General features: G+C 32.4%; 1 protein-coding gene and 1 non-coding gene across 2 annotated transcripts; one reads left to right on the plus strand and one right to left on the minus strand.

The window, feature by feature from the left end:
• Window positions 1-1,390: 1,390 nt before the first annotated feature.
• LOC133676657 (uncharacterized) lies at window positions 1,391-9,893 on the minus strand. The gene is made up of 8 exons (XM_062098372.1): window positions 9,314-9,893; window positions 8,390-8,758; window positions 8,054-8,313; window positions 6,042-6,183; window positions 5,538-5,909; window positions 5,302-5,433; window positions 4,162-4,290; window positions 1,391-4,064 (listed from the first exon to the last, which is right to left on the minus strand). Exons 1-8 carry the CDS (start codon window positions 9,440-9,442, stop codon window positions 1,761-1,763), a joined length of 3,837 nt encoding a protein of 1,278 aa, XP_061954356.1. The 5' UTR covers window positions 9,443-9,893; the 3' UTR covers window positions 1,391-1,760.
• Window positions 9,894-18,124: 8,231 nt separating this feature from the next.
• TRNAG-UCC (transfer RNA glycine (anticodon UCC)) lies at window positions 18,125-18,196 on the plus strand. Its single transcript has one exon. It is a non-coding gene; the product is annotated as a tRNA-Gly (tRNA).
• The last annotated feature ends 1,229 nt before the right edge of the window (window positions 18,197-19,425 follow it).

Raw genomic sequence — 19,425 nt, forward strand, 5'->3', positions numbered from 1 at the left:
AACAAATGTCCTCGTATTTGGTTGGTGCTTAATTTTGAAAGTGTTTATTTTTGTTTCCGTGTAATTACATAAAAAGTAATTTTAGAAAACAAATTTATTAAACCCTGTGGAGTTCAAAACCTGAATCACAAGTTTAACAGGTTAAACTAGATTGATTAGAAATTTGGCTTCATGATTTATTTTAGTTTGTTTTTTATAGGATTATCGCAATCTGAAACAAATATCTTAACATTGAGTTGGTTCTTGATTTTGTAGGTGTCTATTTTTGTTATCATATAATTAAATAAAAAAATAATTTTTCAAAAAAAAACAAAGTTATTACCCGAGTTGTGGGTTCAACGTTTTAACTTGGAATAATTTGGAATTGAGTTTCATAATATTTTATTTTGTTTTGCTTTCTATAGGTTATTACGATTTCAAACAAACATCTCAATATTGGATTATGCTAGATTTTACAAGCATTTATTTTGGTTATCATATAATCAAATAAAAAAATAGTTTAGAAACAATTTTACTAAACTTAATGGAGTACATGACCTGAGTTATTGGTTTGCAGATTAAGCTTTGAAACTGAGATTGATCCAATAAGTTACAATCTCAATATTTTTTTCAATAAAAGTTATCATCATGATTTTTTAAGCCAAAACACGTGTTTATAAATCATCCAAATTATTTTTTAATCTGTCAAATTAATTAGGTCATATCATGATAATTCTTATACTAATTAATTTAAAAATAAAGCTAGATAAAAAGTCGATAACAACAGAGTTCAAGATTAAATTAACTAAATTTATTATTTTTTTACTTCTTTAAAGATATTAGCGTCGCCTGAACATCTTATTTTATATTAAAAATAAATTTAACTTCACCCGTAGATTATCACAAACCACCAATCCTTCTATTCCGTCCTCAAGCGTGCAAAACCGCCCAAGTTGTGGCCAGTTTATAATGGTCTGCGCCAAGACGACAGGCTAGATTAGCTTCTTTTTTATCGTTTACTAGTTTTTTTCCTATAGCTTAATAGGCTAGACTTGTTTAGATTTATAGAGTAAGGTGGCTATTTATGTGCTCTAAAGTTCAACATCCTGTTTGTTTGCTAAGAAGTTGATGAAAAGCCAATAGTGAAACATGAACTCTTAGTCTCGTAGATGGTATTATAATGGGGTTTTGATGAAAATTGGAAAACTTTCCTTTGTCCAAGGAAAATCAAAGTCACACAGAGGGAGGTTACAGACGTCAAGACAGATTACAACAAACAAGTTCTGGAAGTATTTCAGTAGGCAAATGGCTTCCATATTGCGTACGAATCAAACTTGATCATGTAAAGAGAAGTAATCAATGCACAGCCTTTAGATGTCAATCCAACCAATTATTGTTAACAACATAGCCATAAGTCAACAGCAGAGTTTATAGAAGTAAAAGGAGCCAAAAAAGAAATTCAAATGATTTCAACAATTGTAAAATCTCATACCAACAAATGCTTCATCAGAAAGAAAAAAGAAAAGAAAAAAAGTTGACCTCGTACAGAAAACCTCAAACATTATACCACTCTCCCAACTCTCTCTCTCTCTACATTAAAAAAGAAAAAGGGAAAAAAAATCAGCCAAATTGTATATCAAATCATCTGAAAAAAACTAGAGCTAAAATTGGAATTTCTCGGCGGAAGATTATTGTCAACTGGCTTACATGGTATCAAACTTCCAATACGAAATAAGAAGGTAGGGCCCCAAACACTTACCTCACAACTTCTTAATAATATATTAGAAGATTGAAAACCTTATGCCATTACTTGCTGCAAACAAGTTGTATTCTTCCATGGCAATCTCTTTTTTATTGCAAGCAGGATCATTTTCAATCTGATTTGTTGTGACCTTCGAAGAAAAATCTCCAATGATTCCATTTTTTGAAGGCACAGGATCCGACTTACATCCTGTTGAAAGAGCGACGGGACCACCAAAATGGAACAAGGAAAATCCACTACTACCGTTGGGCAACTTGGCAGAATTATCGACTTTCCCACTTTCCCCACTGGGTGGTGCTTCTTTTGAACGTGATTTAGCTGGAACCACCCTCTCCTTATTAGCTTCAGTTAAAGTTTCCTGCATCATTCGTGTCTCTGTCCGTACCTCTGAGTTCAAGCCATATTCTTTGGCAACTGGCTGATAAACTGGAACCGGACCAGGATTGAACACCGGAGTTGCCAAATGCTGCACTGGACCATATTGCATACAAAAGCGTGAGTTTCCATTCAAACCATAGCCAAGAGAACCAGCATATAGATAGTGGTTAGGCTGGGGAAAGGGCATTAATCCATTGGCTGAAGCTGCCGGCCAAGAAACTGGAGTTTGATGATGGTAGTAGCCCATTGTTGAAGGAGCTTGAAAAACTGGAAACTGTAAATTATGGTTATGCATTGGTGGAAACACAACTTGACGTTGCAAACCCACACTAACAGGAGGTATTCCATTGTCAGGATTTTGGACAGTTGTTATCGGTGGATTTCCCAGAATGTTCAATCTTAGACCATCTGGTTGAAGCTCAAAAGGTTTCTTGCTTCCAAACACCTCATCTCCATTTGTACTCGGTTTGTTGTCCAGCACCAGTTCATGAGAATTGGAGAAACCATTTCCACTGCATGTTGAAGTGTCTCTTCCTTCTGATTGTGGACTGGTGTCTTCTGAATCTGAAGTGGAAGACGATTCAGGATGTCCATTGTTTGAAGAAACTGCATTGCTATCTCCCTCACTAAGGCAAGATGAGCAGTTATCAGAACTCAAAGAGCTTCCAATGCTGGGATCAGAAGTCTCAGACGATGCAGAGTTTTTTGCAGGACATGAACTGACTTCCTCATAAGAAGTTTCTGTCGAGTAGCAACCATTCGCTTCCACATGGCATCCACTCTGGCAGTCTTCAACTGTTGCAAGGCTGCGGTCCCTTGATTCCTTCAAGTTATTCTCATCATGATCAGTTTCAATGGAATCTCCTGTAACCTCAATGGAACACATATCACCAGATGACTTGAAGAGTTTGCTGTCTGGTACCACGGCTTCAACCTTAGTAGATGAGCTCATGGTAACATCAGAGTCTGAGCTTCTTCTAGAGTACTTCTTTTGTGATTCTACGGGCTCCCAAACTTTCTTAGAATTGTTTCCCATGCTGGATTTGATTTTGATTCTTCCACAACCTTCACGCATGTAATTTACTGGACTATATTTGTTACCACGATAGAACTGCTTGGGCATATCCATCACTGCTTCTGACTTGCCAACAGATTTGCTCTCTTGATCCGATCTTAATGATGAAACATGTGGTTCAACCTTTACCCTGCATTCAATGTTCTGGTGACAGCTGCAAGAATGGAAGTCATATCTGTCATTCATCCTGTTGTGGGAACAATGGAAGTTCTCGTTGAACTTAAGGCCACAATTTCGACCGTTGGACTTTGGACCATTAATCCTTGACAACCTAGTCAATCCATTAACAAGCCTAGAAGGAGTCTCAAAATTATCATTGTGGTGTCTTAACTCAGATCTATTAACCACGGCCCCACTTTCTGAAATAACTGCAAATCGACGTCTATCAGGCCACTTCAAAGATGAATCAAGTTGAACTTCTTTCCGAAATTTCAATCGTCGGTGCGAATATTTTGATTGTTCGGTCGAAAAAGAGCCGGTCCCTTCTTTCAAATTTGCAACCTCCCCATCAGGACTATCGTAGGAATCATTTTCCATTATAGAAGTCTCACATCCATATGAAAACTGTTGATCTTGAATGTCAGGAGATCCAGGCCTGGACAGAGAAATATCGCCTGTTTCACTTACTGAATCCCTACAGCAGATAGCATTGTTCAGTTCTTCATCAACACTTGGTGTTGTTTCATCCTTTGAAACATCAGGAAATATGGAAATATCATTTGATTCAGGACACTTCTTTTCTTTATCCCTTTCTTTTCCTTTCAACCTCTCCTTCCTTCGAATCTTTTTCTCTCTTTCTTTTGTTCTTCTTCTCTCCTTGCGCTCTTCTTCTTCACGTTTTTCTGCTTCCTCTTCTTCAAGAAGCTTCATCTGCATTGAAAATTTATATTATCAGAGATGCATCTCCTAAAAAAAGATGATCTGTTCCAATTTTGATACTCAAATGAAAAATCACAAGTATTAGGACCTGCTTTTCCAATGTAATAATTTCTTTGCAAGCAACATGAACCCGATCTTCCAGTAGTTTTAGTGAAAGACAAACAAAGATGCTATGTGCATTTTGGCGAGCAGTTCCTTCTCTGAAAGCCTTCTCAACCTGAAACAATGCATTGAGTTTTAGAATCTCTGAAACTGAAATACAGACACAATTGCTTCACATACACATAGCAGCAGAATCCAAAACATTGTACTAGTTCATCCTCAGGTTCTGACAAGAAGGTGGGAATATGTGTTCAGATGTTGAGTTTCTCTAACAGCCAGTAAATTTCATTGTTTTAGGTGGACAGAAGGCACATTTGTATTTTATGACCAGTTGACAAAGGTACTCCTGAAAAATCTCTTTTTAAATACCAGCTAATAAATAACTATGAAAATTTAGAGAGAAAATATAAAAGATACTTTTGGGCAGTGCCAAATGGTCCTGTTACATTCTAAACCATAAAGGTTAACTTAGAAAAGAAATGTTTAAACAATATTCTTTAGTATCACTGTACACTATTTGAATTCCTTGATTTGGTCCATTAGATGCCATGCAGGGCTTCCTAGAGGTGGTTAACCACAATCTAATTTAAGTTATAAGGAGACATTTAACCACACAGGAGACCTTAGAAATTTCCATAGGCCTGCTCTGTCAGTGTAAGAGAGATGTGGTGCCCCTAGTAGGATCATCTGTTCTATAAATCTGTCAGGTTTCTACTTCTAAATCTTTTGTTTATCAACTTAAAAAAATATCTCAACCTGTCCTTTAGATTTACTGTACTTACAGCCCTCGTATTCATTTATAATTCACTCAAGTTTCATCACATCTAACATAATGAGCAAGTCTACAAGGTCCAGGCTCAATACTAATTTCATAGCTACTTTGGTTATTGGAGATCAACTTCAAGTCCAGTGACCCAGTAATAATAACCAATCCCTCCATCTATATATACATATATTTAGAACTTCTCCTTCCCAGCACATTTTTAATACACCCCTTCCCCTTGTACAACCTTCAACATTTGCCCCCTACAATGATCGCATGGGAAATGATAGTGCCAAACAAATTATCATTTTCTAAACTACTATGAGAAAGAACAGCAAGCATATTGCAAGTCTGTAAACATGCCTGTTCCTTAAAAATAACAGTTGCAGCATCTAGAAGAAATTCTCGAGCAAGTTCAGGGCTCTTCGCATGCTTTTGGGGACGGGAGCATTCTCCATCAAGTTCATTTCCGTCCTTATCCGTAGAATCATCATCCTATAAGTGTACAAAAAATAACAGAAATTTAAGTATAATCCAGAAGGAAATTTATAAAAAATTTAATTCCACTCTGGAGATCCTGGTGGGAAAAGCTGGACTACCTCTTCTTCCTCGGCCTCTTCAGCATGCTCAAAAAACCTTCTGATACTTTCCCCCCTGGTAATTGTAACAAAACCATCACCTACTACTAGCCTGCAGTGCACACATTGTTGACCCTTTAGGGCATGAGCTTTTACAGAAAGCTCGGTGCAGCGACCATCAAATTTCCAAGCCCTCAGAGTGATAAAACATGCAGACAAACCACCAAGATCTAGACCAGTGACTTGAACACTTCCATTCATGCCTACATTTTCAAATTCTAGAATATCAGATTTTCCTTCTCCTGTTCCAACTGCCCATTCAAAGTGATGGTATGATACAACAGTATCAGAAAAGGTTTGGCGCCAATCAGCTTGGACAGAATCATCAGACACCTGAGGAAATAGCAAAGATCATTTGTCATACCAGTCACATCCCTAGTGAATTTCCAAAATTTGTTCCGCAAATCTGTTTCTTTTGAATCTTAGATCATTAACCACAAAATCGCACTGAAGACAAAAATGCACCTCATATTGGAAGGCAGTGTCTGCAACGCAAAACCAACTAGTGCAGCGAGGTTCTCGTCGCATGCGCTTCAGCTCCTTCAGCTCCTTAAATTCACGAATAACATTCCTTCTACAATCTCTACAAAATCTCTTGTTGTCAAACCTGGGGGATGGAGACATATTTGTTTAGAAAAATTGAACAAATCAACACAATAGCCTTGCATGAAAACATGCAGAATGAGAACTGCAAATGGGCAAGGAGAAAGAAGCTAGAGCTAGATACACGAGGAATAGTCACAACAAATGTAAGTAAAATTTAAGAAGGAGAAAAAAAAACAATGGATCCACGCCAGTTGAAGAGAAAACTTAAGTTTTAGGATCTAGTTAATTAAAACAATTAGAGCGATAAGTTGTGCGGCATTTCAGCAGAGAAGCACACAAACTATCAAGAAAACCACAAAGTTGTAGAGAAAAGAAAGAACAAAGAATCAATGATGAAGGACACTTAAACAAATCAATTTTTGCTTCAATCATTTAATTCTTGTTGAACAATTTCAAAAGTTTCTTCAAGAGATATCTTAAACAAGTGTTGCCAAGTGAATGACAAAGTTTCTCAGTTCTAATAGACAAAACTGAGTTTTTGATAGGTAAAAGTGAGAAAAATCTGAGGTTTTTTTTTTTTCAAAGTGAACCCACCCATTTGTGCCATTGCTAATTCTAAGGATATCTTCAATCACTCATAAACCATGGGCATTAGTGAAGTTTGATGGCTTACAACCAAAGACCTCTGATTCTTAGGACAACGACATAGGCTACTGTAGATATTGCAGGTGCTTTTTCAGAGGAAAAACAAATGAGAAAGAAATTACAAGCATAATGAGGCCAATATGTCCTGTGTATTCAACTGAGAAAATGCAAACATATCTTTCTTTGAAAGATAAAGAGGAACTTCCTCATCAATGAAGTCCAGGTCATAAAACCAATCCAATTAATCACAAAAATGAGTTGTAAAGTCTATATTTAGCCCATTTCAGATAAAAAGAAGGGCAGGCTACTCTTAATTCCATCACACAGCCACTATGCCATGTCTTTGACAGCTATCTAGGGTTAACTGTTGTCTTTAGTTCCCTTTAGGGTGCTGTACATTTACCAATCATTCAGCCTTGTAGAATTATACTTCTTAATGCTTTAATGCTGCAAAAAGAGCAACCATAAATTCATGGCTCAAAATTCTTATTCTCTGATGCCATGCTCAACATAAAGTTTTACTTAGGAAAAATCTACACTTTCAAACTAGCAGTCAAGATATCTACAAGCCAGTACACTTTGTGAAATCTACAAGGCTCTCAAAGATAGTTGAATAACAAATTTGGCAATAGGTACAGAGTCCCCGAAGCAACAATGGATGGAGAAACTAACTAAAAGAGAGCATATTCAGTTAAGATGAATTCAGAAAATGGACCATTTCTACAACAGATACTTCCAGGTTCCCCATGATGAAGTTTTGAATAATTTCTTATTCTGGCAAAATTCATCACTTCCTTAGATGTTAACCACATCTTTTTCATCAAACTGAATGTACAATAACTCAAAGACAAAAACTATCAGTCATGGCAAATGACTCCCCTCTATTCAGTTCAATATGAAACAGGTAAATGATCACTTCCTATCTGAATTGCCATCCAGATATTTTTGCTTGTTATTCCATCAGAGAGCCTGCTAGCATGGGAAGATATAAGCTCTAACTTTGCCAAACTTATAAACTGGAAGGCATCTGTGATTCTTACAAACACAGCGCACTCTTGGGAGATTCTAGACTATTCAAAGGCACAGTAGTTGAATAAAATTTTCATTCTTTCAAATTAGCTTTTGTTCTGTTCTTTGGCAGTATCACCAACATGATCATCTCTGATCTCAGCTGTTATCTAAAAGCTCCAACCCCAAGAAAAGCAGAGCTGCCAACTACCTTTCAGTCTTCCCACTGATTTCTAAATCAATGATGTATATAAAGAATAAGCAAATCGCAAACACACCTGCACATGAGCCTCTCTATGAAATCCTCTTCCTTCATCCTTAAAAGAGACAGCCGGGTCTCTTCTCCAAGTGCTGACCAGAAATCCACCAGTGTATCACAAGAAAGCCTGGCAGTATGCAGTGCACATGTCTCTCTTGTTCCATGTCCTCTACCATAACTTCCCATTCCTTGGCTAATCCAACCCCGACCTCCCCCACCACAGGCATCAGGATAGAGCAATTCCCTTTCCCGCTCCCTTGCTCGTGCACTGTCAAAGACCTGATTTAAGGAAAGAGTTAAGCCACTTAACTAAAAAAGGACAATGGAATTGCAAAAAAAAAAAAATAGCACTCACATTTTGGAGTCCCTTCAGAGACTTTGAAAACAAGTAGCATGTCAGAAGCGTCAATGATCCATCACGTGTCGTCGTGAGACCACCCCATGGATGGACAGATGGATCTTGAATTTCATCTTGGCACCCATTAGGTACATGTGATCCACAATCATTTAGATTTTTCGAGGCTTCCAGTCTGTTGCAGGGAATGTGCCCCCCTCCCCCTTCCTGCTGTAAAGACTTAACATACATGACAATCTGCATAAAACCTTCGAGCAATAGCCCATTGCATCTAGAACAGTACATGTTCTTACGAGCTTGCTCAAACAGGGTTTGCTTGTCTATCCTCAGTAGCTTTTGTCGAGCTTGTGGTGGCAGCTCACTCCAGAACTATTTCACAAGTACATGAAACTTCATCAATGACTAATCACAACTTGCAACATGTAACAGTAGGCCAAAAACTGAAAGACAACATTTAAACAAAACCTAAAATATTCCAACACAAACTTAAAATTATCAAAAGAAACATGTTAGTCCTATATAACAAAATGCAATCTCTATTTTAGAAATGCCATTGTCATCGTCGTTAGCATTGCCTCAACTCGAAATCAATTCTCACTAGTATAAACAATCGTAAGTGACATAAAATTTCTCTCTTTTAGAAATAAAAAACACAGAACTCCATAAGTGAATTCATGTACAAGGAGCTAAAATGGATCTAAAAAAAATGAAAACCCGATGAAAAAGATAAATACAAAATCCCACATCAAAAACTAATAAAACAAAGCTCACTGAATGATTTGAACATCAAGATCCAATCAGAAACCAAATTAAAAATTAAAATTAGGTAAAAACAGTGATCAAATTCAATCCCAGATACAAAAACATACACTCTAATACATCAATCAAAATTAAATTAAAAAAAAAAAAAGAACAACCCAGTACCTTCTGGAGCTGGTTGAAGCTAACATCATCACGATGTTTAGACCAGAACCCATTAGCAGAAATTGAGTAAGAACCCCCGGATGATGTTGCATTACTAAATTGCTCATTTCTATGTGCTAATCCTGGCATCCTATATTATACTTGTTATGTAATTAATTTTATTGAATTCAATCACAAGATTCTTATAATTAATTCTGTACTCCCATCCTCATCTTAGATTTATCATCATCACCACCACCATCAATCCCTCCATCTCTACCCCTCATTATTTTTATTTATAATACAAATCATGAAAAGAAGGGATCCAAAACCCAAATCGATTCAATTATTCAATAAAAACAGGAACTAATAAACAAGAAAATCAAAACCCAAAAAAATAGAAAGAATAGAAATCAAGATCGTAGATGAAGGATTCGATTGAATTGGACCAAAAAAAGAGAAGGAAGAGAGGAGGGTTTAATATATATGAGGAAGAGAGGATGCCGAGATTTGGTTGTTGTTGTTTTTATAATATACTATTTAAGGAGAGAAATGGAAGGGAAGCAAGGGGAGAAGATATGAGAGAACAAAGAGAAAGAGATTATTTTGGTAATGCACAAAAATAAATTATTTATTTTTCACCCTCACCCTCATGCTTACCATTAATATTAATAATAATCACACTGTTACTTTTTTCTTCTTCTTCTTCTTCTTCTTCTTTATAGGGTTTTACATTTGTTTTATAAGAAATAAAAATGTTTTTCTTTGTGATTTTAATATAGTAACATTTTCTTAAAAATAAAAAATAAAACTCACAAACGTGTCCATATGTAAGTTTAGTTTTCATGAGAACGAGATGACTTACCCGTACGCTGCCGCGGGCTTATAAAACAAATGCACTTGATAGTATTATAATTGTGAACCAGCGCTAGATACATAATAGAAATTAAAGGTATGATGGAGTAAATATTTCATGACGGAAAAAAAAGTTGTGTTGGTGATCAAAAACTTAGAGACTGAACAAAATAATTTGTAGCAATCTACAGTGTTTTGTGAGGAAAGATACAGTGCTTTCACCACATGATTTAGCTTTTCAGTTAATAAAAAGCAAAAAAAAATACAAGGTTAAATTCTCTACCAACTTAATATTAAAAAAAAACAACAAAGATAATTTTGGAAAGAAAAAAACCCATGAGAAAAAATATTGCAGTAATTGACAATGTTTTGTGAGGAAAACTATAGCGTTTTTCCCAATAAAATAAACTAAAAAACTATTTAGAGAAATATTGTAGCAATCCATAGTGTTTTGTGAGAAAAACTACGACGCTTTCCTCATATGATTTAGCTTTATTGTAATTATAATTCTTAACCAACTCAATATTAAAAAAAAAATCGACAAAGATAATTTTGGAAAAAATTATAAAAAAATCACATGGGAAAACACTGCAACAATTCACAGTGTTTTAAAGAAAAAAAATAACAAAGCTAAATTCTTAATCGGCTCAATATTAAAAAAAAATCAACATAGATAATTTTCAAAAAAAAAAACAAACACCAAAAAAAGGGGAAAAAATCATGTTGGAAACACTGTAGCAATTCACAGTGTTTTGTGATGAAAGCTACAGTGCTTCCCCACATGATTTAGCCTTATTTGTAATGACTTGTAATTGTAATTCAAAAACAACTCAATATTAAAAAAATAAAACTGAAAAAGATAATTAGAAAAAAATTATAACAAAAAAAAACTATGCGGAGAGACACAGTAGCAATCCACAATGTTTTATGAGCAAAGCTATAATACTTTCCCCACATGATTAAGCTTTATTACAAAGTTAAATTTTAATCAACTCAATATTTTAAAAAATAAAATCGACGAAAATGATTTTGGAAAAAAATATTACAAAAAAAGAAAACACAAAAGAAACTGGAAAAAAACCATGTGAAGAAAAATTGTATCAATCCATAGTGTTTTTTGAGGAAAAACTTGTATTTGCTTGTAATTACAATTCTTAACCAGCTTAATATTTAAAAAATAAAATTGACAAAGATAATTTTAGGAAAAAACATAACGAAAACAGAAAAAAACCATGTGGGAAAAAACACTGTAGCAACCAACAATAATTTTCAAGGAAAGTTAAAGTGCTTTCCTCACATGTTGTAACTGTAATTTTTAACCAGCTCAATATTAAAAAATAAAATAAAAAAAAAGATAATTTCAGAGAAAACCATAAAAAAAACATGCGGAGAAACACTGTAACAATAAACAATGTTTTAAAGAAAAAAATTACAAAACTAAATTCTCAATCAGCTTCATATTAAAAAAATCAAAAAATATAATTTTGAAAAATAAAGAAATAAAATAGAAAAACTATGTGGAAAAACATCGCAGCAATCCACAGTATTTTCAAGAAAAAAATTACAAAGCAAAAATTTTAACCAGGTCAATATTTAAAAAGTAAAATCAACAAAAATAATTTTGAAAAAAACAAAAGAGAAAAACAAAAATTAGGAAGTTGAAAAAACAAAAGTAATTTTGAAAAAAAAAACGAAAAAAAAAAAATAGGGAAGAATCACTGTGGATTACTGTTGTAATCCACAGTGAAATGTGTGTACGGAAACAGTGATTCCCCCACACCGTCGCATACCGTGTGTTTGACAATTCGTGCAATAAATAATGATGCTAGATGTTATGTTTAATTAGTGCTGTGGAATATAAAAGAAATTAATAGAGATATCAAATAAATTATGGTAATTTTATGTTGAATTTCTATCTAAAAGATGCTAAAGAATACGTTTTTTTTTCATATTATTTCACTCTTTCTTGTCTCAAACAACAACAAACATAATTAAAAAAAAATTGTTTAGAGTGATTTTTTTATTATTAAAATGGAAGTCCAGGTTAGTTTACATGTACTTCGACTAATCTCTCAGGTCCTGAAATTAATGACCATATAAGTTTCAAGTGGCTTTAAAGTTTATGAGACTCGAACTGGTAACTTATAAAGAACAAATTTAGAACATGATTAGTTGAGTTATACCCTTTAGAATTTTGTTTATAGTGATTTTGGTTGGACATGAAATTGCATTGAAGTTCTGTTTTTGTTTTTTTTTTTTTCTTATAAATTATTAGGTTAAAAATAGTGGTTATTTTTAAATTATTTTTTATCTGTAAATATATTAAAATAATAATTTATTTTATTTTTTAAAATTTATTTTTAATATAAATATATCAAAACAATTAAAAAAATAAAAGCATTATTTATCAGCAAAAGCAAACTATAAAGTCACGTTTCAAAACCAAAATGAATGTTCAAGTTCAAAAATTTTAACCGACACAAACTCGTAATTAGTAAATTTATAATATACAGCTCATGCAATTATCAGGTGGTAACATGGTGTCTCTAGAACACATAGTGAGTGTTTATTTTTGTGTTATGATTTATTTTTAAAGTGTTTTTTTAATTATATTTTATTTAAAATATATTGAAATTATATTTTTTAATGAGCTGATACAAAATTAAAATATATTTTTAATTCAAAAATAACTTACACCAAAGTACCAAATGCACCTTTAGTGAAAAACATAAAAAGAAAAGCATCGGTTGATTGTGCTATAACAATTAATTAACTCACCAGATCATCATTCGATTTTATTCTAACAAGGTAAAATTAAAAGATTCTTGTGGCTGCGTTCAAGTTAGCTGGGGACAAATTAAAGGATTTAAATCAACTTAAATTAACGTAAAATGTATATGTCCTTTGAAAGTTTTATTCCCTAACTCAATTATTAGTGAAATTAATTATGCATATACAATTTGTAAAGTACTATGGATAAACTTTTAGAAATTAGAATGGTCTCGAGCATGAAAAGAAAATTCAATGCATTTAATTACTTCCATATTATATATTTGTATATATAAATTATTCTCACCGATTCAGGTGTTCAAAAAAATAAATTTTCATCTAAAACAAATAAAAATCTTGACCCTAAATTTAAAATAATAGAGGGATTTTAAGTTAGATTTAAACTAGTTCATTTTAATTCCAAACTCTCATATATAAGATAAGTGATTCTTGATCATTATTTGGTGGATGATGCTTAAATTATTTTTCTAAAAAGAAAAGGAGATAAGTGTTTTTTTAATTAATATGAGTATTTAGGTCAGATTGCGTGTATTTCAACTAATCCCGCAGGTCCTGAAATTAATGACCATGTAAGCCTCTAGTGAATTTCAATTTCTAAAAAAAAAAACAACAAGTTTTGAAAAGCCATTTCATGTTCAATTTTTTTTAAAAAAAATAAACAATTTTTACACAAATAATAATAATTTTTTTTAAGAAAATAATCAAGCCTAAAAAAAATAATCAATCTCAAGCCTCCTTACTATTTTTTTAAAAAAGATATGTTGTTTGGTAGACATTGCACCAACTCTTTTTTTTTTTTAATGGAAGAAAAGGCTTTTTAGCACATAACACCAACCCCTTCAATTCAATTAAATACGGGTAAAATACCCACCCAAGATAATCATATAGCTACAAAACTTAGTATATGAAATAAATACAAACAATTATACAATTTACCAGACATAGTTTTCACTGTTTTGTAACATAAAAATAAATAAATAAATTGATAAATAACACCTGTCCAAAAAACGAGAGAATAAGAAGAAGATATTTCCGTTTCTTCTTAGCTCTTGCTACGTAAGAAAAGTATTTTTATTTTTTACCATAGTTTGTAACTTCAGTCCACGGTTAAAACAAAGATTTGCTAGAATTCAAAATTAAAATTTATTTATTTTATTTTTTATTATTTTAACATGTTAATGTTAAAAATAAAAATTTTAAAATATATATTATTTTAATATATTTTTAAACTAAAAGTATTTGAAAAATAATTGGCAGAAAAAAGGGGAAATTTTGATTCATGAACTAAAACAGTGACGACAGAATGTTTTGGTTTTTAAAGGGAAAAAAGTAAATGACGACAATGTCCTCGACTGTAAGAGGTTAGTGTACAGTGTAACTTGCCAAATGCCAGAAACGGTGGGTGGCACGATTCCTTCCTTTTACACAGAAGAAGGGAGGGCCTTGAGCTCATTAGACTACGTGTCGTACGTAGGTACTGGGAGCACGTTTTCGCTATTTTGTCCTTTTCAGCTGTTTCCAGCTTGGAGTCTTTACAGGAGAACTTGAGCTGAAGGAAAATAATTGGTCGAGTAAAATCATACAATTACACGTGTCTATGATTTTCCTTTTTCCCTAAGAAAAATCATTTGAAAATATATTTTTGGTATGTTGTGTTGTGAAATTAAACATATTAAATTATCTAGTGATGAATCGCTGTGTTGTATTGTGATTGAAATTAAACATATTAAACATTCTTTTTAATAAATTAAATATTTTCTTCAAGAAACTAAATAAATTATGTAGAAATAGTTTTTTTTCTTTTTAAAACACATAAAAATAAGTAAAATAATTTGTTCAAAGCATTACATGTTTTTTTTAAAGTAGACAGAACTACTAAATAATTTAATTAAGATCTATACAAGTTGGGAGATAAAACACTTAAATTAAAATAATTGAGGTTAGTTAATTTTAAAATAGCATGTTTGTGAGTGTGATTGCGGTTGCTTTTCAAAATGTTTTTCATGTTAAAATGTATTAAAATTATATTTTTTTATTTTTTAAAAATTATTTTTAAGATCGGAGCATCAAAATAATCCAAAATATACTAAAAATATTAATTTTTAACTTAAAAAATAAATTTTATAAAAAACATAATTTCCATCGCGTTCCTAAACACTATCTTAAAATAATAAGCAGCCTCACATTTAGAGGGGAAAAAAAACATAATTTCACATGCTTTTCAAAGTGGAATCTAATACACCTTTGAATTATTTTGTATAGAAATCATATTTCCCTTTCAAAAATTAAACAATTAATTTTTTATTGGCATTTAAAATTAAGATCTATATAAAAAGAAATTATTGGCAATGGTGTTGTCATGCTTGCTAGTTGCTTCCTTTCTCCTGGTTAGATGGGGAGTGTGGTGTTGTCATTTTGTTGACATAGAGACCTTCTATTGGTTGGATTTTCTGGCCTCCCGGAGGGCCCTACCACCAGGTAATAAAAGTCTGGCTGAGGCCACCTGACCTGCTAGTTGAGAATTAAGACAGTCCAAGAGTTCAAATCTAGGAATGAGAGCGTCAAGATTTTAATGATTTTTTTAGTATTAGCATAAAAGATATATGCTGGGGTTTGAGCCAAAATAACCACCATAAAAAGCAGCACAGTCTCCTTTTTTTATCTAGTTCAAAGCTAATCTCTCAGGTTTTATTCATTTTGGGTTCGTAAATATTAAATAAAAGGTGGATATGCTGCCCAAACCTCCCTTTTTTTTTCTTTTTTTTTTTAATATTAACGGGTAACTGTTATCATTATTCTTTTTATATTTTAAAATTATTATGATTGGGGATGAAAAAAAAACTAAAAACCAATTAAACTTAGAAAAGTGAAAAAAAATAACTGAAAAATTAAACCGTAAAAAAAATCAATTAAAATTTTTTTAAAAACCAACTAGCTCGGTTTTATAAGCATAAATAAAAAAAATTGAGCTAAATCGAAGTGAATCCAAATTAGAAAAATTGAATCAAATTAGTTTGAACCGATTTTTATTTTAAAAAATCAAATTAAATCAAAACTGGTTGGTTTGAATTAGTTTCAGATTTTTAAAAAGAATTTAATATAAAAAAAGTTAGTTTTTAAAATATTTTTAAAATATAAAAACAAAAGCTACAAACACAAGTTGTACACTATGTAATATGTAACGATGAACATTGAGTTGTTTGTTTTTTGTATTTAGAAATATTCTTTTTTTTATTTTAATTTTTTATATGTTTTTAAATTATTTTAATATAACATGGATGATGCAATTATTAACAGGAATCTAACCATCAAATCAAAGATAATGTGGCATGATGTTAGTGATCAAGATGATGTCTCCACTCGTATAAATATCAACCTGACGCCATTTGTGAAAAAAAGAAGAAACGTTCCAGCTCGTAGAAATCTCCTTCTTAAAACTTCGCCTCTTTCACGTCAATCAACCAGCGCATGATAATGACATGTACTTGCTCGATCCCAATAACAAGTGTGACAGCTCCAATTTTCTCAAAGTTAAATCCCTCGGATTATTGATAATAACCTGCCGAGGCGTAGCCTGCCTTTACCCCACTACTCGCGTCCTCCTGTTATAGGTGTTTTATATTTTTATATTTGATTTTGTGTTTTAAAAATATTTTTAAAAATCTTGATTTTTTTATTTATTTTTATTTTAAATTAATATTTGTTAATATTTTTATATTATTTTAATGCGTTGATGTCAAACATAATTTTTTTTAAAATAAAAATAAAAAATTTTAATTTTAATCTCTAGATATTGAAGCATTAGAGAGAAGGTTGCCAAAATACAGAGATGAGAGGGAAATGGTTTGGCCAGCCACATTTTGGACAAAAAAAATTAATTTTTATATTAATGAGTTTATTTTAGAGAATAGAGTAAAATAAAAGTGGTTTTTGACCTGCAAACATATTAGAAAAAAAGAAAAAGATTGGGATAGTGAATTTTTTTTATTCGGTTTCATTTTGATTTTTAATTAATTAAAGGGTGTTTTAGGATTGAAAATAGATTTATTGGGGTTTCTAAATAAAAAAAATTGAAATTTTAAATTTTAAAATCTAAAAAATTTTAAAGACTATTTTTTTCAATCAATAAAAGTGACTAGAAAATATACCATTAAAGAACATGTCATGAGTCAGTCAATGGGTATATATATATATATATATATATATTAAAAATTAACTTGAAATTTTATTTGTAACACGGCGCAGCGTGGGTACGTTAACAGGTTAATTCTAAATTTTAAACGCTCCTTAAATTGTGTGTGATGGGGGTTTGCGCATCAATATCAGCCGTACATGATAAATCATATCATTGTCAAAGTACTCCTCGAATGGATGATTTTCAAGGTAGTATTTGTATTTGTAATAGTTGTTGGTATTTAAAGTATTTTTTATTTAAAAATATATAAAAAATTTTTTTAGTATTAATATATCAAAAAAAATTAATAACACAAAAAAAATATTAATCTCAAATAAAAACAATTTAAAAAATCATGAAATATAGTGTACACCACAAAAACAAAATAGCCATAAAAGTACTTGTGGTGCCAGGGATCGGATTTTTTTACAGTATAAGTTACAGCTAATCTGCAATTTTAGTAATTTTTAGTAAACCTTGGACAGGCCCCAAAAGAACCACATTATTACTGAAATAAAAAAACCAAGTAGATCCAGCAAGGAAAATGAGTCAAGGAAATTTTTATTTTGAATGGTAATTATTTATTTTAAAATATTATTTATTTGAAAATATATTAAAATAATATATTTATTTTTAAAATTTATTTTTAATATCAGCCCATTAAAACAATAAAAAAATACTAAAATAAAACTTAAATTTTGAACAAACAATGTTTCGACTAGATCAACAAAAACCGAGTAAACTAATAAAGGGTTTCATTCAACTTTCAAGCGCAAATGACCAAATTTGAAACTGCAGGATTTGAAACTTTCAATTGTGTTATTAATTTAGCTAAAATCATATAAATTATCAAGAAAAGATTATAAAAATAATTTTCTTGCAGGGGCTCAGCCCCTGCTTGCCACCTCTTGTCTCCGCCCTGCAAACAATCCTCTTCAAGTCTTAGAGTAATGAAAGCGAAGCTCCAGATCATTAAAGGTTAAATTTTCACTGTAACATCCATCCACAAGAAAGCGTTTGTAGTCCAACGGTTAGGATAATTGCCTTCCAAGCAATAGACCCGGGTTCGACTCCCGGCAGACGCATTTTTCCTGCAAACTTCTAATTTTTTTTCAAAACCTTAATTTGTAGCCTACGTAACTCCTTTTCTTTCAAGAATTGTCGCGCTTCTAGTTCCTATAAAAAAAACACTGATCCAGCTAGCCTCACCGATTTTCAATAACAAAGTTGACCCTATCTGGGCCATACAAAACACCGTCTGCTCTGGCAAGACTGAACCTGAAAGAATACCTTCCGCCCATCTCTCTCGCCCACAAGTTAGCACCACAGTATGATAAATTTGTCGCGGGTACACGCTACTGTTCTACGATCAGACATTTCACAGCTTAATTACGGTGAAAATAACCTTCAAATTACGTACGATGACTAGCTTCAGGACAAAGAGAGGTTAGATTAGGCTGAAAAGGAATATTTCCCTCTTGCTGCAGTTCAAGATCTGCACATGGAAAGCTGTCCTGAAAACCCAACACAGTGAGAAATTCGTTTTGTTGAAATCATATAATGAAGTGCAGATCAAGCTAGCTTGTCCTCTTTCCTTTTGACGTGCCGAGTCAAGCAACCTCATTTAGCTCAGCCTGGCAACATGCAATTCTGAGCATCACCAAGCATAACGCCGTCAATCAAGCCTCCAGTCCTGAGTCCACTCCTCTTGGTGGCAGTATTACCACTATCTATTTCATTCCCGGTATGCGAACATATCACATGCTCTAGTAACTTACAAAATCATTATTTTTTAATGTACTTTTTATTTAAAAATACATAAAGATATATGTTTTAAACAAAAAAAATTCAAAAAAAGACAATTTCAAACATGTTCTTCTAAAGTGGTCACCACCAACAAGAACAAACAAAAAAAAAAAAAACAGCGACTTTCAAGTTCATGGCAACAAAGTACTAAAATTACAACCACCACAGGGGCAATTATGTACTGGAAAAAGGAGGGCATGGCCTTCCATGGCAGAAATGAACCTCCTAATAAGAATTTAACTTTCTCCTGTGTTGGGTGTTCAAGACAGCTTTCCTTGCAAAGTCTGCATCTTTAAGCATGCAAAGACATCAGCACCTTTATTTTCTTGCACGAAACCTGGGACTTCTCAAATTCACAGCTAATTGACGTGTTATTCTCTCAATAAATCCATGCACCATATCAGGTTAGCTGCATTTCGAACAAAAAAATACGAAGGATACGCAGATTGACTGCCAGCAGGTCAAATTACTGTTAACGGTTCGAATAAAAACCCGAAATCACCAGTGC

Source organism: Populus nigra, chromosome 17 (genome assembly GCF_951802175.1).
Source record: "Populus nigra chromosome 17, ddPopNigr1.1, whole genome shotgun sequence".
NCBI classification, from domain to species: Eukaryota; Viridiplantae; Streptophyta; class Magnoliopsida; order Malpighiales; family Salicaceae; genus Populus; species Populus nigra.